At 34.4% G+C, this 23,756-nt stretch overlaps 2 protein-coding genes across 2 annotated transcripts in view; both read left to right on the top strand.

Annotated features, from left to right (window-relative positions):
• LOC144848516 (uncharacterized) overlaps positions 1-4,468 on the top strand; it is a 42,768-nt gene extending 38,300 nt beyond the window's left edge. Inside the window, exon 6 of the mRNA XM_078705301.1 lies at positions 1,119-4,468. Within this exon, the coding sequence (XP_078561427.1) occupies positions 1,119-1,729 (611 nt within the window). The 3' untranslated portion in view covers positions 1,730-4,468. The remainder of the gene's footprint in view (positions 1-1,118) is intronic.
• Positions 4,469-11,103: 6,635 nt separating this feature from the next.
• LOC144848553 (uncharacterized) lies at positions 11,104-18,374 on the top strand. The gene is made up of 3 exons (XM_078705360.1): positions 11,104-11,697; positions 17,216-17,443; positions 17,936-18,374. The coding sequence occupies exons 1-3, from the start codon at positions 11,607-11,609 to the stop codon at positions 18,133-18,135; spliced, it is 519 nt and encodes a 172-aa protein (XP_078561486.1). The 5' UTR covers positions 11,104-11,606; the 3' UTR covers positions 18,136-18,374.
• Positions 18,375-23,756: the final 5,382 nt, after the last annotated feature.

Below are 23,756 nucleotides of genomic sequence, written 5' to 3'. Positions count from 1 at the left end.
CTTCCCTGATTATAGGAATCGTAAATGAAATTCTCTCGCTTGTACCTATATTACTGTAGATTAGATATTAAATATTTTGTATTGTACAGTACCATATGATTTATAATTAATATACAATATCATATTTGTGTTTTATGCTAGCATTTAAGGCATATTTGGTTTTAAAAACATTTTACATCTGGCTCTGTGCAAAGAGGATTATATTTTTTCTTTTTCCTCTTTTGAAGTAAATAGAATTGTTCAAAAGTCGTATATCTTCCATTTTCCTGTCTACACTGCAGATTGTCTGGCATCTTTTGTATTTTATTATAATTTTTATATTATTTTTTAATAAACGCTATACAGTATCCACTACTTATCGCCACAAAATACCCATAATTCAGAAGTTAGGTTGCATTAAAAAAAGATCCCCATCTTTAACCAAGCTGGCCTGAAATGTTAACGAGGGTTTTATTTCAATAGTTTAGAAGATATTTTTACCTAGTTAGTTTATGATCTTGGATAGCTGCCACTTGATCATGTGACCAATTGGCTTTATTCCAATTGGTCATTGTTTGAATATATTTAGTAGATGTTGTGTCATGGATGAAGATGGAGGATACAAAATGTCTTCACTTGGTAAAGGTTTTAGTTTTAAGTTTAAATACATTTTAAAGATAGTGCTTTAGGATCAGTTTTAGACTTTAGGTACATGTACTGTATTGATACCGTATACTATGTTTAGTTTCATCGCAGAATTACTACGTTACTAAATGTATGGACAAGGGAGGTATCTCATTTTTATACCTCCCTGTATGGAAGTATGTTGAATTTTTAGAATTCAAAGAATTCAGCTATTTAGAATGGAATATTCTGGTTATGCATTTTCAGACTAGAGTGTAATGTTAAGGGATTCAACAAACCCCTGTTTGCAATGTAATGGTAAATAGGCCTAACTCGCCCAGCTTGTGCCAATTTTATCCCCTTTTGTGGAAAAGCAAACCCTCATGTAAAAATCCTGGTTACAGGCTTGCTTTATTTGAGTAATTTTAGTTCAACCACAGGGAAACCATACTGTATACTACTGATACAATTCATTATTGTTGTTGCTAAAAGACATTTTGTTTTATATTTTTTAGCAAACTACCAAGCGGTTACTCAACCAAGTGTGGTGACGACAAGTTACAAAATACATGATACATTTACGGGAATTGAATTAGCAATTATCACCGGCTTTCTACTTTTTACCATGTGTATACTATTGGTGCTGTTTGCGCAAAAACGTGGTTTTCGTATAACACGTCGTCAACAAGCCTCGATGATGTGCAGACGCCGTTTACGTGAAGCCCTAGATCGACTCGATGTTAGATCGTGCTCACATTATCCCGCAGAGGCACCCAGAGCAAGTAATAATCAATATAATGTAGGGGATCAGATTATTGTGTCGTATAATACGGCCGGTGATGCAATAAGATTTTCAGAAAATGCTTGGAAGCATACGTATAATGGTGACCCACCACCGCCTTACTCAGATGTTATTGAAATAAACAGAGAAACGTGTCCATTAACTACAAATGGGATATTGCCGACTGAAGTACAGCCGCCCTCGTATGACGATACAGTGGCTGTTTGTAATGATAGACATCAAACAACACATCATCATGTACGCCATGATAGGACTAATCTCCATCATTATAGGATAGGAGATAGACGGAATGGGTGCAACAGAGATTTTGAAACAACAATCTGAATATTATTAATTTAAAGAATTTTAATAATTTGGTGCTGATAAAAGTTGGCAATGCAATTTGGCAAAACATTTTTTATTTTTTGATTATTTGGAAGTGTCCCGCCTTACTCGAAACGCTGTGATAGCAACGTTGATATGGATATGCGTACTACATGCACATAAGTTTTGTGTTGAACAAATTTATAACACTTTAACTGAATATTTTCTTTTGCATCAATGTGACAAGCTCTCAGGTCAAGTTTTTTCAACAAAGCTTAGATTGGTACAATGTTTGTTGTTGGTATCAACAAAGAAACTTGCCCACTGACAGATATATCATTCTTGGATAGGAGACAAATAACATGGGTGCAACAAAGATTCTTTGTAGAGTTTAAAATTATCTTGTTATCTCTAAACAACTTTAATCAAATAGTTTAATGCAGAATCTGTGTATATATTTCAGGAAACGGTTAAATTAAAATGATTTTTGGATAAAATTATGAATGTTATTGTTGAAGGACTTATAATGAGTGCTATGGGACTCGGAAACGCTTTTGCTTCAGGTGTCCACTAACTGTGTTTTGCATATTATCAGTGGCACCTGTGCCAGCCATTTGAAACTGTTAATGGCATAATACAGTATATGGACCATACTGCCAACTTGATGGCTTTAGCTAAAGGAATACATTATCAAGAACATTTTGTTTGTTTGGGAAGTGTATTGCTGAATATGGACATGTATAATAGTGGAGAATGGAAACAATACTGTGCCACAGACAGTGGCGTAACACATTGGTAGTTGCATTGGAATACTCATGCTCTGGGGCCTCTTGACCTCAAGGGCCCCTGGGTTTACCCAGTGAGCGCTCATAGCTGTTATGCCACTGTGTAAGAATATGTTGCTGCACACTGCTCTGCAAGAGCATTTGATCAAAGTACGAAAGAAATTCAACATTCTAGGCTTGAATTATGTTTCTTATCACAAGTTAATTGACCTTTTACCTTGTTACACACCACATTGGATGACACACCACTGCACTGACATGTCAAATCATGGACAATCCTGAATTAGAAGAATTAAAGAAAGATCTACGTCTTTGTCATGCTAAGGGGAGTAGTAAATAATTAAGTTTGTTTTAAGCCACAATTAACGTAAACTTGGTCTGTTGCCTGTTTTGCGTTAGATTACAGATCCAGCCCTTTGATCTTTCTGGACAGCATTTTCTTGTCTACAAAAATTGACATCCAAATGACCAACTCCTTTTCCCATCTCTTTTATCATACCACTATGGATGTTGATTTTGATAATTTTGTTTCACTTTCTTGTCGATACATATTTATATAGGTACCAATATTCAAAAGGCTGCATAACAATAACAAACAGTACTCGGCTATTTTATAGGGTATTTAAATGTTTTGCCTGTATCAGAGTTAAACTGTCAACAGTGTGATAGATCTAGGGTGAGTAATACTCTAGATGTACAGCACATAATGTGAACGCTTGTAAGTTTAATGCCCATTCACAATTTGGCTGACCCTTTCTAAGGCTGAATTACAAGAAAAATAATTGTTGGTCACATTCTCTGAATATGATATGAAAACAGAATGGAGGGCATAGTTTGGCAGTTGTGCCTTTGAAATCAAGGGGTAAGGGTTCAAATCTAATTGTTTGGTTTGTTTCCATCACCAAACTTCCCCAAATTTTGGATATATCTTCTGTCTTGCATGAAGGAATTGCCACACCTGAGTTGCTATAGCCCAGTTGTTTAGGTACTTGACTATCAGAGTCAGACAGAAAGTCATGGGTTAATGGGTTACTCCCAGTCCACTCAGGGTAGACTGGTTGAGAAATACTAGGGAGGATAATGAAATACTACAGTAGGGAGGATAAGATGGCATGGGAAGGAACTGGTCGGAGCTTAGTATAAAGAGCTCCTAACTGCTCATTTCACTGAGACTCACCATTAATACCTTTTTCTTACTATCCTGTATTCAGACAACAAAATCTGTTTGTTGCATTACACTATGCACCTACAGTATGCTCCAAATACCATACTAAAACCGCATTACTATACTGATATTCAAAATATTGTAAATTGGACAAATTTCTATTTACTTTTATATTTAATGTATTTAAGAACATAGTTGTTATGATATATGATAATCTTGTAAATTATTTAAGTATGTAATATGGTAACTTGTACATAAAAATACTAGAGAATTGCCAGAACTTTGGTTGCAAGCAGATTATGTATTTAAGTGTAAAAAGGTCTAACTTAATGTATAGTAATTATTTTACAATTGGTGTGTGTACATGTGTGCACTCTCGAAATGTTCTAAATTTGCGTTGGCCGCCTCTTGTTGTTTTAACTTTGTGCATGGAGTAAAAATTATTATTACTGAGCCAGCCTCTTGTTTTAATCATTGTTTTAAAAGTCCACCATGGCAAAACACAAAATAAAAATTAAAACAATTCCAAATGATCATGAATTTTAAATTGAGATATAGGCATTAAATAAATGTTAAGTTCTTTTTATACTATGTACTGTACAGTATACATTAATTAGCACAGGGTATGCAGTTAATGCATCAGGCCTGCCCAATTACATTACCTAAAAGAGGTGGGCGAAAAAAGGTGCATTTAAAACTTTATAAGATAAATTAGTAAGACTAATAGAGAGATTTTAAATATAAAATAAATGTATTGTTAATTGTATAAAGTTCATTTTGAAAGGTGCATGGAAATAAATTCGTACTGTCACTAATCATTTTCGGAATTTCTTATATGACTGTGACGTCACCCTTTGTAATAATCGTCGCACTTTGTAATACCTGCCGAAATATCTTGTAACTATAAAATCGTCGCACTTTTGTAATATCTGAGCTATCGCACATTGTGTAATAATTGCCAATCGAGCTAGTGTCTGTGTTTAAATTACTGCTTTCGTACTCTGTAATTGCAACACTCGCACTTTGTAATAACTGCTGTCGCACTTTGTAATAACTGCTCTCACTTTTCACACTTTGTAATAACTGCTGACACACTTAGTAATAACTCCTGTCGCGCTTTGTAATAGCTGCTCTCCACTTTGTAATAACTGCTCTCGCACTTCGTAATAAGTGCTCTCACTTTTCACACTTTGTAATAACTGCTGTCACACTTAGTAATAACTCCTGTCGCACTTTGTAATAACTGCTCTCCACTTTTTAATAACTGCTCTCCACTTTGTAATAACTGCTCTCCACTTTTTAATAACTGCTCTCCCTTCTCGCACATTGTAATAACTGCTCTCGCACTTTGTAAAAGTGCTATCACTTTTCGCACTTTGTAGTACTGCTCTCGCACTTTGTAATAACTGCTCTCGCACTTTGTAGTAACTACACTGTCGCACTTTGTAATAACTGCTGTCGCATTTTGTAATAACTGCTGTCGCATTTTGTAATAACTGCTGCCGCACTTTGTAATAACTGCTCTCCACTTTGTAATAGGTGTTCTCGCACTTTGTAATAACTGCCCCCGCACTTTGTAATAACTGCTGTCGCATTTTGTAATAACTGCTGCCGCACTTTGTAATAGGTGCTCTCGCACTTTGTAATAACTGCTCTCGCACTTTGTAATAACTGCTCCCGCACTTTGTAATAACTGCTGTCGCACTTTGTAATTAATACTCTCGCACTTTGTAATAACTGCTCTCGCACTTTGTAATAACTGCTGTTATTGCACTTCGCGACATAAAAGAAATAAAAAATACCAACGGTAACTGCCATCAACCTTTCTCAACCCATATTCACTTTATGTTACCATTTTAATAATCTACTTAAATGTTCTGATTTGAGTTTTAAGTCTTTACTGATCTGTTTTTATTGTTTCCTGATTATGTAATTCCTTACGTTTTACCCATTTTCTTTAGTTGACGTTTTTTTAAAAATAATGTTTGTTTTACAATTAATTTTTACTTATTGGATTTTCTTTATGCACTCTATTCTATTCCTTATGTTTTACCAACTTCCTTTTTCTATTATTTGGGAGACGTTTTTCAGAATTTTGTTTTAGAATTGTTTATTACTAATTTGTTTGTGTTTCCGTAAGTTTTTCAGTTCCTGCATAAAGTCAGATTTGGATGGAAAATGTAAAATTGACAAGACAGCCACCTGGAATTAATCTATACACTGCCGACATAACGATCAAGGTAAGTGGCCCTTCATTTTTAAATTGGATGATGCCCCTGTCCCATGCAAGATTTGAGTGATTGGTAAGTGGAATAGCTTGTATTGTCACTAAATTATTTTTTATTTTGTGAGTGAACAGAGCAGTTGGTTCTACAAAAAGCGAACTTTCGGGAGACGGTAGAGACCCATGCGGATGTGGAACGTAAACAAAGAAACTCGGTTCGATCACTTCTGTGACAACCATTATACCATAGACGTAATATACCTCCATGATTATCTGTACAAACACTTTTCCATTCGCAATTCCTTTTAAACATCTTAGAAACGCACGAATGTTTATTTGGAAAATATGTATTGGATACTCATAATGATAATCATTAGGATTTCTATAGTTTTTTATAACATTAAGCCGTCGATTCATCATCTGTCATACAAAATATAGATGAAATAACTGTTTTAAGCATGTAGATAAAAATAACGCATTAGGCTGATTAGAACGGTGCCGGTAATGCAGTTTGGATTACACTAACCATGTAATGTTGTCGTGGGGTTTTTTCGGAAAGTAGAGATGGCATGTTAGAAAAACATTTTCAGTAAGCCTAAGTGGTTCTATCAGTTGATTTTAAAACAGTTTATATTACAGTAACTACTTCTCCAGATAGACAACGTATCCCATGATGTATTTACCTCTAATTATACCAACATGTGATTGACTCAGGCCAAGAATCAGGAATCAGAAATCAGAATGAGAGAATACAATGTTACTCCTTAAATATGCAAATACTGACAAATTAAAATAATGAGATTGATCATATCGTACGTGTGGACACAAACTTTCAATGAAAGTAGATATGATTTCATTACTTAAAATGACGACTAGATAATTATTTCTCTATGCAGTAAATGGGATGTCGTTAAAAATTAAATTGTGAGAGGATGAGTTAATATAAAAAATGTTGTTTATGAGGGAGTAATTCTAGTTTGTAACGTACTGTAATCGGCATGTCGCCCTCCAAAAATCTAAATTTTGTCTGTCGCGCGCTTTTAGCTACATAACATTGTTTGGTTCCCACTAGAGGCGCAACACAAGAAGGTTATTTGACCAACCACGAGCGATGGATTATTCGAATTGTCGCTTGTCATCGGTCAACTCACTTACGTTGCGCCTACGTACTTGTGTTGCGCACAAAATGAAGTTGTGTCGTTCGTCATCCATTTATGATCCTTCCAAATATTCATTCATGAGAGGGCAACAATTCATGTCCGTCAACTCATTCATCACATTATTTCATTCATCTATCTATCGATCTAAAAGTTCTTCAACCTATTAGTCAAATTTTAATTGTCCATCCACTACCTTCCATCAGTCAGTCAGTCAGTCAGCCATGCAGTCTATTGTTTAGTATCCTTTATATCGCTGTTCATTTCTGTGTATAATAAGTGTACATACGCACGTAACTATGCTTATATTTCCTAATGATAGTAGGTGCTAGTTTTCACAATAATTAATCTTACTTATTATACGAGAAAACACAATTACAACTACTCCGATATAATATATGGCAAAACAAATTGATGGAGAACTCCACAGATTTCACTCCGGCTATGTGGCGCACAAAGCCTTCATTTATCATTGCGAATGAAATCATAAGGAAGCATTTTATAGTATTATTTACTTCAGTGGAACTGGAAAATATATCGATATAATATTAATAACACGCCTTAACAAATTTAATAGTATCCTCTTCGTTTTTCATGCATGTCGTTTATGTAGTCAGAATTCCTAGCTTTAAATAGGTTTCGATCTTAATCGTCTCGTTAGTGTAGAATTTGCAGAAAAGTAAATACTATTTTAGGTATATATAGTACATAATATTTTGTACAGTGAATATGTTTCCAGCTAGAGATGCTTCAGATATTTGATGTATTTATATGGATAAAACTGATTAAACATGATGTGTAGGGCCTGATTATGTAAAATACAGTATAAAGAATACTACAGATTAATAATCGTTATCATTGTGGTAATCATGATAAACAACAGTTTCATAACAACATGTTATTAATGTTTTTTAATCGTCGTCATATCGTCGCCATCACCTATCATAATAATCGGCATCATAGACATTGACATTAGCATCATCGGGAAAATCGGCAGCATCGGTAGACTCGTAATCGGCATTATCAGTAACATTGTAATCGGCATCATCGGTAACATCATAATCGTTAACGTGAAACTTCGTTATATCGTCTGGATCGGTGGAACCGTAGGCCATTATCGGTAGCATCATAATAGGCATCATCGATGGACTCGTAATTGGCATTTTCGATAACATCGTATTCGGCATCATCGGTAACATCGTAATTAGCATCGTCATTAGCATAGCCATCAAAATGAAACTTCGTTATATCGTTGCTATTGATAGTATCGTATAGGACATTATCGGTAACATCGTAATCGGCATTTTTGGTAAATCGTAATCAGCATCGTCATTAGCATATCCATCAACAAGAAACTTCGTTATATCGTCGATGTTGGTAGCATCGTAGGCCATTATTGGTAGCATCGTATTCGGCATTATCGGTAACATCGTAATCAGCATTGTCATTAGCATACATATCAACATAAAATGTCGTTATATGGTCGCCATCGGTAGTAGCATCGTAGGGCATTATCGGTGGCAACGTCATCGGCATCATCGTAATCGGTATCATCGGTCGCATCATAAACATTACCATCGTCATCAGCATCACCGGCAGTATCATAATCATCGTAACATCAAATGCTTAACAGTATTATTTTACTTATTCTCCATAGATCGCTTTTATTTCTGACAAGAATTAATTCTTAACATTGTTATGAATTACAAGTCGTGATGTCAATAAGACGCAGGCAATAGAACATAAATTGTGTCATTGTTATGTATTGGATAAAGTATCTCGCGGGAAACGAGTCTGAGTGTTATAACCATTAAACTAGATTACATGCATAGTGAACTGATATTATGCTCTCTCGTGTACCATCTATCCTTCTTATCGCTACAAAAAATATTTATTAGTCTAAATAATAATGTATAGTGTTAGGATAGCATATGCACTGCGCGGTAAAAATGTTAACCCTCAAAGGCCAATTTACACAAACGAGCGGTAACGGTAAGCGGCAAACGTTTAGCGGAAAACAAAAATATATAATCAAATGTTATTTCTTATGAAAAAAAACGCGGAGAGGAGGGTGCTTGAGCGAAAACTCACTCAGAGTAGATACCGTAGGGGAGACCAGGGCGCTTTGAAACAGGGGCACATTGAAACAGGACCGTTAATTTTCGATACGAACAAATTGGGCAACCCTATCACCGTATACAAGCTATTTACAAAGTATCAGCGAATTTCGATTATTAACTCAAGAAATATCACTATTTATTAATTTTAACACCTGAAAGTAATTATTATTGACGTCACTTTATTATAAATAACTCCTAAAATATAGTGTTTACTATTTTTGTTAGTATATGTTTAAAAAGACATATTATTACTTGTTTAATCACTGCATTGTGTTTAGCCGTGCGAGTCGCCATTTTTTTTCTAGGCAGGAACAGAAGTTGGTAGTGCATACGGGGTACGTTGAAACACCGTGTTTCAATGTACCCCATTTTTAACACAATGTCCTGTGTTTTTTCATCATTTAGTCATTTTATGACTTAAATTTTTTTAGTATTAATAATATTTTATCATTACTGTTAGATCCATATTATTTGATGATTTGCTAGCATTATTATAGTTTATATATATTTTAAGCATATACTGATTGCCGTTTCAATGCACCCCGGGACCGGTGTACATTGAAGCACTTAATTAGTTAAGTTAATTAGCATCCTCAAGGAAAATTACCAAAGTTTTTTTTCTTTTTGACTTTAGTAATGTGGCAGCAACACGATCAGTTCCACGCCCCTTAATAGACAGAGAATATATGTATTGTTGATATTTGTCGCAGCCAGACATAAGATCAAAGGACTGGTACTAGTTCCTATCTTGTCAAGGCGAGCTCAGTGTCCTGTTGTTAGATCGCTATGTTTGTACGTGGGACAAGCTACGCACTTTTCCGTTTACCGTTATCGCTCGTCTGTCTAAATGTCCAATTTGCCTTAAATACGCTGGTTTGCTTTAGAAAGGTTTATCATAATATTGTAATAAATATTCTATGTGGGCGTAATGTTCAAACAACACTATAAAATTATTTCTACTGTACTTATATCAATAAAGAACATTTCTTTGATAAAACGTTTCGGTTGGATTATTTTTAGCGGTTTAGTACGCGCGCGTGAAATACCACTAAGTTTTAGCTAAGATTTTAGTTGGTGCATCTTATTCGGCATTCGCATATGTTGTTTTTGACAATGATGGTGATAAGCAATATATTTTATAAATCAAGACACTCTGGAACAGCACACTGCATATATTTTAATGCGTTCATATTATGTTCAACGTTCATTAAACAAGATGAACGAGATATTTCGGGCATAACCTTTCTGATACGCCTGAAAGATAGGAGCCTAAAGATCTGTTTCATTTATTAATAAATTCTAATGAAAAAATTCATCCATTTCCGCGTTTGATTTATATATTTGCGAGATATAAGAAATAAATTGATAATGAATGCTGACGGTTAAAGCAGATTTTGTTTCAGATTTAGTTTATTAAATTCAACAAATGTTTCAATCGAAATCTGCACAATTTACACGTCACGTGCGTGTTATTAAAACAGGCACCTGATTCTGCAGCTGTCACTAGGTAGATCTTAATTGACTATTGAAAGTCATCTAGATATGAGTCTTGGTGTACATCAATCAATGTGTCTCTGCAATATTCAAAACAACTGTTTACTCTTATGCATAACGTTATTCTTTAATTACCGAGGTTAGATAGACATGAGATGGGAGGCGAATGTGGCTATACTCTTGCCTCAATTGATTCGAATCACAAATATATAATCTTCCAACTGCGTCACACAATGCATTGTTTAATTCATTTTCCGAGAAATATTTTTTCTGAGTAAAATAATGAATTATTTAGGGCCGAATTAAAGTACTTTGTATTCGAAGTTTAAAACGGATTCTGATATATTGAAAATGATCGTTACAATTAATATTATGTTGTTTAGGCCTATCAATAAAAGTGAAGTATTAGTGTTGTTACGGTAGTGAACAATAGGATTCAGTAACATCGTTTGGAATTAGATTGCTCATCTTGCATGAAAGATAATACATTATCTGACTTAAGATGACGCGATATGTTTTCTTTTTAAAATCTAAACCATTTAAAGCCACTTAATGGCTCTATAACGGTCAATTACTATGTTGTTTATTCGATTACAAACTATATTGATATCTGGCGCATGTAACGTCAGCGTGATCTTAGTAGCTCCCAGCAAACGGATTCAGTCAGCAATTGTAGGTGTTACAAGACACGGCAAAGCCTCGTGAAAGAAAAGCCGATGATTAACCAAAGTCAACATGTGACTCAAAAATAAAGCAGATATATTATTGGAATGAGTCTTATCAGAGAGTAATTTATGTCCTGTCTAAATTATCGACAGCATGTACGGTAGTTTGTTATCATAATCGGTAGCGTTCCTATCATCGATTTTGTAGATGTTTGTCCAAACAATGGAAATCGCATTCAACAACACTGATTTTTCACAAGCAAGCGGTTTTTATTTCGATTCCCGTAAATGGATATTGTAGGATGTAGTTCTAAGAAAACCATGTCTCTTTCTATCTTTCTCTATCTTTCAACATTTCTTCCGCTGAGCTTCGGACAAGGTAAGCTTTCTGTACATTGTATTTAGTTTTAAGATAAGCGCCGCAAAAGCCAAGTCGATACGTTTGGTAAATTTAACCTACGGGTTTCAGAGATGTATAGCACCACGTTAAACATTATTTAAAACTTGAACAATTACCCGCTTAAAGTTTATTCTGTACAGTGTGTTTTTTAGGTTTAAAATACGTATTGAATTCTTAAAGATGTGTGATTGTAACTTGTGTCCATAGTTTTTTAGTTATTTACCCGTTACGTGGTTCGTAGCCACAACAATTTTAGATAACTCTGCTCATGGAACCAACTTAAGCGGGTAAATAACAAAGTCTGAATGGGTCCTATGTTACATCTCTTGGTATCCACTAGGTTGTTGATTGATATCGGAATTTAATTAGGGCCTAGGGGTCATTCAAATCACATAACCTGGATCACGGTTAAAAACTATGATTAATCGATAAAGTTTTAGAAAGGTAGCTATCGATAATGATGTTTGTTTCTTTTGTTACCATTTATGCATTCAATAACTGAAAATACAAATAAATTGTATGTTGCCTTGTCACCTGTAATCTCTTATAGTATTTTATTTTGTTCACTACAAAATTCTTAAATGGATCACTAAGAATCGTGTTTGAATTTGAATTTACTGTACGTGAACCGACTATAGAAATACAACCCAATCTCTATAGTCATGAGATTAAATATTGAATAAATATACAATTATAGAATTTACATTTTCACGCTCCTGTGTGAATGCTATTGAACGACAGTGAGTTTAACCTGGGTTCTATAACACTTGCATTCAACGATAAAATGCTTCTTTCAGATTTATGTGATATGATAAATTATAATTTTGAATAATAAATACAGTAAAAATGGTACACAAAACCAACTGATATCTCCTGGGAGAAACATAAGCTTGTCTTAATTGTAATACTGGAACATAGACGTATATTTCATTTAAAAGAATCAGTTTCATATTATGTTACAGTACGTGTAAAGCTATATTCTATCGATTAAGAAATGCTTTTTGCAGTGTTTAATATTTACATTTTAATATTAATATTTCCAAATGTCGATTTGAAAAAAAGTAAAACATGTTGTACGTACTGTAGCCTATATCATTTCGAAATTCTTGTTTTACAATTTTTTTAGTCGCGACTCTACAGCTAACTATGTCGGTCGGTTGGTCGGTCGGTCGGTCGGTCGGTAAACACTAACTCAAATTTGCGCACGCGACTGCAGCCATGTATATGGCCTTGTTTAATCTTTGTGGTTCACCACCACCTTTATTCATTCAATGTTTCATTACATAATTTCTAAACTTTTCTACATTCTTTCATTATTTTTCTGTTTTTCCTCATTAATACCATAATTTTAACCTTTAGTATCATACCATTAGTAAACATTCGCATTCATTTAGTATTTTTGTTTTTACTTTTTGTCCTTCTTTTGTTAAATCCTCTATTTACAAAACTAATTGTATTTTAATTAAAATGACAAACTTGTTTACACATGTAACTGTGCTTTTATACGTAACTACATACATCAAATGCATTGTATGGTGTACACTAATAGTATTACAATTGAGTACAAACCCTCCCATGACACTCATATATTCAGAGGACATCCTGTTAAGGGGACAATTCCCGTGAACCGAATTATGATACATTATTACATTACGACTAACATCAATTAAAGGGAAACTTTGTTGGTTTACGAAGGTGTCCAATTAATTAGGTGGTGTTTTACCCGTGTTTCATAAATTGTAATAAAAAGAACTCAAGAGCGTAATTATTACTTATGCAAGTATTTTATGTACCGCACTACATGATACTGCATAAACAATGAACACATGTTTTATTCATTCAACTCTCTGCTAAGCATACGTACTATTATAGAGCATGTCTCAACATCTTTCTTATGCTCAAAAGCACCACGCGAAATGACACTAAACCCGGAAATCACGTGTTTACTTTGAGGTACCAGAAGGAGAAGTAGACCTATACTTGATATACAGTATTACTATTAAGGGGACACCTTTAAGGCCCAACAAATAGGGTGGCCCCTTGGGAGGTTAGTCGTAATGTTCAATATCCCCCCATTCGTTTAACAAGAACCTGTCCATTTAGTTGGGTTTTCTCTTGAATGCGAGAGGTGGGGGTGTTCAACTGTACCGCTTTCATCACCTTCGCATGTAAAAGGTGTGAACATACTCAATACAGACTTATTTCCTATAGGATCTTGTATTAGTACAGCTTGTGTCACGTGTGTCCCCAAACGATAGAAGTTAATATAACCAGAAGGCAGCAATATAATGATTAGTTTGCAAAGTGCACACTGAATGTCATGGTTATTCATTATTGCTTATTGGTTCCACCACCGGGAACCAACGGCAATGAAAACCATCGAACTTACAACATTAGGCCGATTATGTTCAGTGTCGTGTACAGTCTATAGAAGGACGCATGTACTAATCCATACATTTATTTTCTTACATAAGGTATACTACCTATATAAGACATAAAAATGTCCTGGGACCCCAAAAGCAACAAAGTCCCCATAACATGATATGTCAGGGGCCCCAAAAGAACGTAACTACTTATAATTATTTATCAATAAACAAAATACATTTAAAAACATATAAAACTGGTAAAATAAGATGATAGCACACACGAATTAAGAAAGACCAGCCCTATATACTTATATTTTAAAGTAGAAAATGTATATAGCCTAAAAAAAACCAGAAAATAATCCTATGCCTATGGTATTCAATCGTGCTGAGTAGAGGGTTACCTCAGTTTTCTGGTTCAATTCAGTCTATGGGCCCGCCGTTAGCCACTCAGAATTTTTGGTGGCTAACTTTTGTACACAAGATAGACAAGAGAGGAGAAAAAGAACAATGGAAGTCAAACATTAAATATGCTTAACCTTACGTTGTGATACGATACTACACATAATCAGTAAAATAATTTTCAATTTAAACGATATCATTATTTTATTAATATCATTATTTAATCATTAATTAGGAAATTATACAAATATGGAGACACGAATCCACCCATTGGTCTTAAAGATGAATATAAAACACCAATCAAACTGTTAAGGGCATAAAGTTTTGAGGACCGAGCATTTTAGTATGATAACGGCAAACATTCACTAAGAGTAACTTAGACGTTAAAGTAAAGATTATAATTCTAAAAGCCTGTCTTTAACAATCTGATTAAGTCGGCAATCCTAATAGAGACAGGAGGAAGATCATATACGTACTTTATGAGGTCACTGCTGCAGAAATAGTAATGGGATGGCAATTTGTGTTTGAAATACAAACTCAGACAAATGGGATGATTACGCTAATTAGCATAATCACATATTCAAATATGTTAATTTCAAACGAAATGACGAAAGTCTTTACATTTAAAGTATATTTTAGATTACATGAAGGTATATTGATAAAGCAATTCGTGTTCTTGTTAATATAGAGAAGTTACTTTAATCTAATTGTTTGTCCAAATACAAAGTCCAGCTTGATGCACATATAAGGCCTACAGTCCTGTAGCCCAGTGGTCGTATTCACCAATCACATTTAAGCGTGATAACTCTTTAATTAAATATTGTACATAAAAGTGTTTCACTTAACTCAATAAATATTTAAGTATTTCCCTTAAACATTATTAACTGGGATAGAAGATTTTATTTTTTATTTTAAGGGTAAGTGTTTCCCATAGCCTAAGTGTGAATAGTGAATACGGCCACAGATTCTTGTCCGTCCATTTTGCAGTTTTAATAAAGTTATTCACGTAGAAAAAAAAATTGACACAAATAATTATTTCAATTATAAAAAGACAAAAGAAACGGTTAATTGTAACCAAAAACCATTGTCAGAAAATTTAGGTATATTTTGCTTTACATTTTTTTTCAGCTCCATTTTGTTTTTGTTTGATCATGGATAAATAACTTAGGACTAACTTAACTTAGTTCTCCATGGTTTGTGAATAAAGTGAAGTGAATAACTATTATGTGACATTAAATTGGCACATTATTCAACAACAAACATGTAAGAAATTATTTTTTAGGGGACAAAATATCTTTAAACATTTTTATGCTAGTCAACAAACATATTTTCTATTTTGTTCCTGGATTTGTAATGTTGTAATATGGAATAATTTGCAGTGATTCGTTTAGCTGTTTGATGAACTCGTCATGTGGATTTTCAAACTGTTTTCTTTCTTCTTTATGTCTTTGTAAGAAATAAATGAAATGACATACAAATTGTTTTCTTATTTGATGTCAATGTCTTCGATGTAACCTTTTAACATCTTCATGCATTGAATATAAGAATATTATCCCATTTAGCATTGCCAACATAATTATATCTAACGCAATAATAACAATTATTGATATTATTCCACTATACACTTTGATCTGTAATCTCAACTCTTGTCAATACTTTGTCGATTATTTAATTATTCTGACCTTGAGTTATTCAATAATGTAATACCTATAAGTATGTTTCCATGGTAGTAATCGATAATTCACTAATTACAGGTGTCAATTGAAAAAATACTGATGCAAAGTACGAAGGTGTCTTTTCCTGTCGCCGCCCTAGGTGTGACATTTATAGTTCCTGCTATTGGCACGATGGTTTATAAACGCTGCCGTGAATGGTTTAAAGACCCGACGTACTTGGAACTATACAGATTTTACAAATTTATTGGTCCTTTATACAGTTGATATATTAGTTGTAGTTAGCAGTTAGCAATTTATTTGTGTACTAGGTGATGAATGTCGGTAATATTGAATTTCAGGATACGAAGTAAAAAAAACCCATGATTTTAATGGAAATTAAACGATCACAAACATTATAGAAAATAAAAATAAAGAACAAGAAAAATTACAGTTTTATACGCGAATATCTATGACATTTTATATACAAGTCTCGATAATCCAACATCGTTATGCATTACTCGCATAGTCACCGTTTGAATCAACATGGATGTTTGACTTTATTGTATGCGTCCTGATGTTATTTTCGCATTAGCGTTGGTGGAAATATGATCTTTACGAATAATGCTCCGTCTGATCTTTCAGACTGATTTACTTTATCGCGCCTAATTAGTATCTGTACTTAAAATATTGACTAAAATGTATGTAAACCAGTTCAAAGTTCATGACTTATTCACAGTAAGATTTATGTCGGCTTTATAAGTAGTTAACATGAATTACATTTCCGTTTTTTGAAACAACAATTCCATGAAATGACCATTCAGAAATAAAAAAACATGTTTTATAGTACTATTGTTTACAATGGCAATATATTTTACATCAGAACGCCATATGTTAATTGAAACTATCACCATTTCTATTTTTTTGTGTTTAATATTATTTACTTTTATTATTTATATTTGTTTTATTTATATTTGTTTACGCTCTATATAAAGTTTCAATAAGATATTTTATTGTCTTGCGACACATAGGAGAACATTTTGTGTTTTCATTTCTAATAAAATACTAATCTATTTTTAGGATTATGTACTCCAAATCCGTGTTTAAATGGAGGAAGTTGCCGCCCAGCTTCTCGTAAACCATATTTTTGTATGTGTCCGCCCGGAGTTTCGGGAGAAAAGTGTGAAGTTGGGCGTCGCATATTCTGCAATGAACAACCGTGCCTTAACGGCGGAACTTGCATTTCCATAAATACTGATGGTTACTGTGACTGCAAGGATAACTTTTGGGGTTCCTATTGTGAATTAGGTAAGTCATCGTTTCTGAGCCCACCATAGCTTATAATGCCACAAGTTATGGATCCTAAAGCTCTGTCTACACTATCAAACTAGTGTGATGTGCTCAAATATGGTAGTGATATGACCAAAGATGGTAGTGATATGACATCGTCATGTCCATATATGGGCACATCACATTTTTTTGTCACATAAAGTTTGATAGTGTAGACAGAGCGTTAGTTGACTTAATGTACCTTCTCAATATTATGTCAATGAATGTTTGCTATGTTTAAAGCTCTACAAAGTAATTGGTAATGCCGGCAGATGTACTTAGATATATTATGCTCTTGAACTTCTTTATGGAGTGTGTCCCTCAACTATAATAATTATTAAGTGTGGCTTTGGCTGTTAAAATATTTACTCGAAAAAAACAAACGAACATTGTCTCTGGTATAAACTTACTGGAAGTTGTTCATTTCCTAGAATCCTGTTTCACTCACTGTTTCTTCTTTTTATTTTTCAGTTTTAGAATCACCTGACGGATATACAGTCCCAACAATAATTTCTATGGCAACAGGATTAACAATAGGAGTTGTATCATTATGTATATGTGTAGGATATGTCAACTATAAACTTTGTTGTGAGGATACCGGCAAGCCACGTCCAGCACCCACCTACCCTGTCGTGGAGCTTAACGATGAATTTACAATTATGGATGCCTAGAAGTAGTGCTTGCAAACATAATTTCAGGAAAACTATAGGCCTATCATGAGGCCGGTCTGGCGATATGTGTTTGGATCATTAGTTCATTTGCTAAAATGAAAATATCTGCTGGCTTGTAAATGTCATAGGTCACTTTACTAGTCCTACTGTTGCTGAGCCCTAACCTAATTGGTAAGGTTTACCTCTTAGTTACAAAGTTGTTCCATCAGTTTTTAAAGTTGTTTTCCAGTGGTACATTTACTAAAAACAAAAGGTCATATTGCATATCCGTAATCCGTAATAAATAGGATAAACTTGAGCCAAGCCTGCTTTAGTGAGTTTTACAGGATAAGCTTGAGCCAAACCTACTTTGGTGAGTTTTGCTGGATAAATTTGAGACAAGCCTGCTTTAGTGAGTTTTGCTGGATAAATTTGAAACAAGCCTGCCTTGGTGAGTTTTGCTGGATAAACTTGACCAAGCCTGCTTTGGTGAGTTTTACAGGATAAACTTGAGCCAAACCTACTTTGGTGAGTTTTGCTGGATAAATTTGAGACAAGCCTGCTTTAGTGAGTTTTGCTGGATAAATTTGAAACAAGCCTGCCTTGGTGAGTTTTGCTGGATAAACTTGACCAAGCCTGCTTTGGTGAGTTTTACAGGATAAACTTGAGCCAAGCCTGCTTTGGTGAGTTTTACAGGATAAACTTGAGCCAAGCCTGCTTTGGTGAGTTTTGCTGGATAAATTTGAAACAAGCCTGCTTTGGTGAGTTTTGCTGGATAAATTTGAAACAAGCCTGCTTTGGTGAGTTTTGCTGGATAAACTTGATCAAGCCTGCTTTGGTGAGTTTTGCTGGATAAACTTGACCAAGCCTGCATTAGTGAATTTTGCTGAATAAACTTAAAACATGCCGACTTTGGTGAGTTTTGTTTGCTGAAAACACTTGGGTCAAACCTGCTTTGGTGAGTTTTACTCGACAAACTTGAGCTTAGCATGCTTTGGTGAGTTTTCCTGAATAAACTTGAGTCTAGCACACTTTGGTGAGTTTTGCTCGATAAACTTGACCAAGCCTGCTTTGATAAGCTTTGCTGAATTAACTTTTAAAAGGCCTGCTTTGCTGAGTTTAGTGGATAAACTTGAGCCTAGTATGCTTTGGTCAGTTTTACTGGATAGCCAAACCTGCTGTATTTTTGCAGTTTAAAAAGTTGCATCATGAAAGCCTATTGATTGTTTACGTATGAACTTTAATGAAACATCGTCTCCAGCTTTCAAAAGCATCAAGACTTCCTTCTTTATGTAAGAGCTGTTTTAATTGAAACTTGGAATAAAATTGTCTTCGTTTATCCCTCTGTGGAGGTTTTCTAATTTATCAGCTAGTACCAAAACGATTACATTGAGTTTCCAGCATATTGTACAAATAATTGTGAACATATTAAATAATAATAATATCCTTTAAGATATGCTAATTCTGAACATCATGTATTTGTCACGTGATTACAAATATTTGTATATTTCTTAAAATCAATGACGTTTGTGTATTAGCCTATGTAAATGATATCGTTGTATATGACATAATCCTAACGTATTACCGTCTACATAGGCCTAGTATAAACATGGAGAAATAATTCCTCCATGTATGAAACGTATATGCTGATACTACTGTGTAACGTATATATAAACAAAACAGTTTTATATTATAGCGATAACTAATACGAATATCACATTCGAAATGTGACGAGAAAAGCTAAACCATTTTAATTTTACTACAAATAAGACAAAATATTTTCTGTATGAAATTTAATGACCGCGTTTGATAGATATTTTCGTATGTGTTGAGTCATTGAGCTAGATGTATTAATGCATATATGTCATAAAGATGGTGCCAAGTCAAATGTACAGATGTGACTCTAGAGTCCTAGATACTGCCGGATAAAATCAATTCAGAAAATCATTGATGAAAACAGTTTAATTTCAAATGCAACTTGAATTGATATTAAAATTTTAGTTTTCCGATGATTATCGTGCAGAGTTGAATTCATTTTCAATCGTCTCTGCTATCGTACCGTGGGGCCTCTTTCTGTGTACTGAATACAAATACTGCGCGCTAACAACGGTGTGCAAACAAATGACGGGTTTTTGTATCGTGTTTTTCAAGTGATAAGAAATATTAACCAGTGAAGTCAATTAGTGTAAAAGTTAATGTTGTTTAGGTATTCTATATAGATTGGTAGGCCATCTTAAGTATCCACTTCTTAGTTGAAAGAGGCAAGACGTATAAAGTTCAATGTATGTTGTGAGCATTTTAGATTTAGAATGTGACGGTTGATAATGCTGCATTTACCTTGTAAAAGTAGTGATTGTTTTTAGCATACACTTAGTCTTTTGGCACATATGGCGTTTCATACGTATACTAAAAAAACACAATACAGACTTACATTGTACATGACGCGTCTAAATGTCTGATCATCATGTGACGGCACGCTATATTTTAAAATGAGGGGTTATTGCCGAAGCTATCATAACTCCAACTGATTTGAAAGCATGCGCAATTAACGATTTGTTGCTTTAATCTTCGGCGTCGTGCAACATGAATACATGCATCCAGACCTGGTAGTAACTAATACATCCAAAAAGCGCGCCGTATGCTATCGTCAAGAACACTGTGTCATCTTCTGCGAAATGTAGGCCTCTATTACTAGTAATCTCTGACACTGTTTCCTTGATGGCCAGACCATAGCAACAAAACTTACATTATTGAAATATGCTCGACAACAGGTACCATTACGTAAACGTACGTAGTACGTATTTAATTAATTCGGTATTCGTATAAAGCGTGTTTGTTTTTATGAGAATCGTATATCATATTCATAACTAAAATATGAATTTGATTCATAACTTAATAGGCAAAGCGACTAAGTTTATGATCATAAAGATTTATTGTTCCTTGTCAAATTAACTTGCCGTAAAACGACATTCATTTACATTCCATAGAATGCCATGTCATTCAAGTGAAACGCGCAGAGATTCACGCAACTCTGAGTATTCTGTTTTGCTGTATTTCACTCGACTAAAAAGGTAAATAATCACTATTTTAGTGTGGCCATGGCTTAATTAAAATATAATAACCCTTGTCTAATTATCTACGTTGTAAAAATTAATGTTATTAATAACAAGTACGGGATTGTCTAGCCTCCGCGACGGGTTTCAATTTTTATGGGTAGTTGAAAAACTCCGTTGTCTGATGTACGCTTTTGCAAAACGAGGTACCGGTACGTTTGTAGGCCGCCATGTTATTAGGGACTTTTAGATTGAGTGAACGTCGTGCACACAACGGTCACATCCATATGTACAAATCAATAATTCACAGTTTGCAAATATAATTTGCCTGAAATTCACTTTACTACATTCTCAGAAAATCATCGCGACCCATTATCGGTCATGATTTTGGTAAACTTTTGAAGTGTTATGACGTCATACGTCCACTCGTACTCATATCAGAGAGCGAACGTCAAAATTCGAACTGAGGTGCTCAAATTTGCGCTATCATAAAAATGACGTAATAGAGTAGCAGTCGACGTGAACATCTAAAAGTCCCTATTATCGGTTTGTCGACATTCATTTACCAGGCACACTTTGCCTGATTTGTTTCGTATACGTGTGTATACACACCATTTAACTCGTTATCTTCCATAATTTCTGTCTACAGAATACGTTAGCACTGAGCACATTATGACACTATGAATTAGTCTGGGCCTTCCTAAATTGAAAATTTCCAACTTTAACTTAATTTTTATTTCTTAGTTATTCAGGTAAATCTGAAAGAGTCTCAAGGCAATTAGGTACGATAAAGTTGAGACATAATTGAAATTGTTATTACAAAATAAAGCATTAGGTACATTATTGCTAGCTGAATCTTGTCAGTTCTATTCATTCAATATTAATATCAATTTCCAGAAACGTAGGCTTATAGAGAAGACAAGATTGCCTAAGAAGAAATGTTTGTGAGTGGGAAGAACATTAATATATTAGCTTCCGTTCTTTCCAGCGTAATATTACAGTAATAATACTTAGGCCTACGTGTGTTTAATGTTTAAGCGTGGTTCCCTAGCGACGCAACGTAACGCAATCTACGCAACGTAAGCAAATGCCCTTCTAATAATTGTGTTTGCCCCCGCCTGCATGAAATCAACTGCGATTCTTGCAGCACTATTGCGTCGTCGGTTCCCACTTGTGATTACGCAATACAACACTTTGCGTCGATACGTCGCTGCGTTGCGTACTAGTGGGAATCACGTTTTAGGGGCCGGGGTGTACCGGTTGTGGAAAATACACTTTAATGTACATTTCTAAAGAAACAGATTTGTTAATGAATCTTACCGAATGATATTATATATCGTTATTATTGTTTTATCGTCTCACACGTATACAGAGAATTAATCCTAAATGTCCATGTCATTATGGAATAGGGAATCTGATAATAGGTTGAATTAATGTAATATGCCCAAAGACAAATACGAACGAAGACAGAACAACAATAAATTATACTTAATTGTCGTGGTTATCCATATAAACACTACTTGTTATTATCATTGTTATAGGAAAATACAAAAACATTCATTTTCACATGATATGCGCTATGAATAATAAAGTAGTCAGATGTTTAGCCCAACGTCATTGTACTGATTACTCAGAATGAAGTTAATATAATTAAATTAAAGTTTCTCTGAAGGTACTCGAACCCATGACTCCATAGCCTGGCATTAGTATAAAATGGACACCGTCGGAACTAAAAATATCGTCCCTTTGTTCGTTTCATGGTAAAGCGTACATAAATTGGGGACCCTTATGTGAAATATAGCCGAACTACTTCCTAACTACAACTAAACCTAACCCTGTAAATAATCTCTCTCTCTCTCAACATAAAGTAAAAAGAAGTTGCTCATGGGATTGTCTAATCCACTCGACTACACATACAGAAAGCGTTTGCATTAGCGAATTGTAGTTAGCTCAATTCTCACGTCACACCATATGGATATGACTAATGAATATTCATGTTTATTTTGTGACGTTTCATGAGGGGTCCCCAACTTATGTACGAAAAGAAATATCGCTTGCCGTATAGTGTAACGTATATTTCCCCTAGTTCAATTCACAGGAAGTCTCATCTTAATAGGGGTGTCCAAACAGAGCGGTTCTACTGTTATACTTGCTATTCGTTTGTAAGATAATTCGGTAAATATCTAAATTTATCATCTTTCAATATTCGTCGATGCAACGCAAGGAAGTAAGCGCACCACAAGATGACCAATCACAACGCGATGGATCATCAAACTGTCGCTTGTGATTGGCCAACTCATTGCGTTGCGTCTAAGCATTCACATGGCAATCCATTTATGTTTATTTTGTAAAGGTCACAGATACATTATGATATTAAATATTTTATAAGTTACCTTCTTCTTGTCAACTGTCATTCTTGTATTGATGTTTCTATTCATTAAATAACACATAATGTACATGATGTACTAACAAACTCAATCAAGGGAACCTATCATTTTACACAGAAAAGTCAGAATCTGTAAAGAAACTTGATATTCAGAGAAATTGATTGATGAAATCAGAAATGTCTTTAAGTTATTTAACAAAATA

This window comes from Antedon bifida, chromosome 7, assembly GCF_963402885.1.
Source record: "Antedon bifida chromosome 7, ecAntBifi1.1, whole genome shotgun sequence".
Taxonomy (NCBI): Eukaryota; Metazoa; Echinodermata; class Crinoidea; order Comatulida; family Antedonidae; genus Antedon; species Antedon bifida.
Note: the sequence above shows the minus strand (reverse complement) of the source record. Positions and strands in the feature narration are given on the sequence as shown.

Excerpts from the sequence above, each read along its gene's own strand:
- LOC144848553 (XM_078705360.1), top strand. The coding sequence starts at position 11,607 with ATGGATATTGTAGGATGTAGTTCTAAGAAAACCATGTCTCTTTCTATC. Across the intron at positions 11,698-17,215 it reads TCCGCTGAGCTTCGGACAAG|GATTATGTACTCCAAATCCG; the intron begins GTAAGCTTTCTG and ends ATCTATTTTTAG. Across the intron at positions 17,444-17,935 it reads GGGTTCCTATTGTGAATTAG|TTTTAGAATCACCTGACGGA; the intron begins GTAAGTCATCGT and ends TTTATTTTTCAG.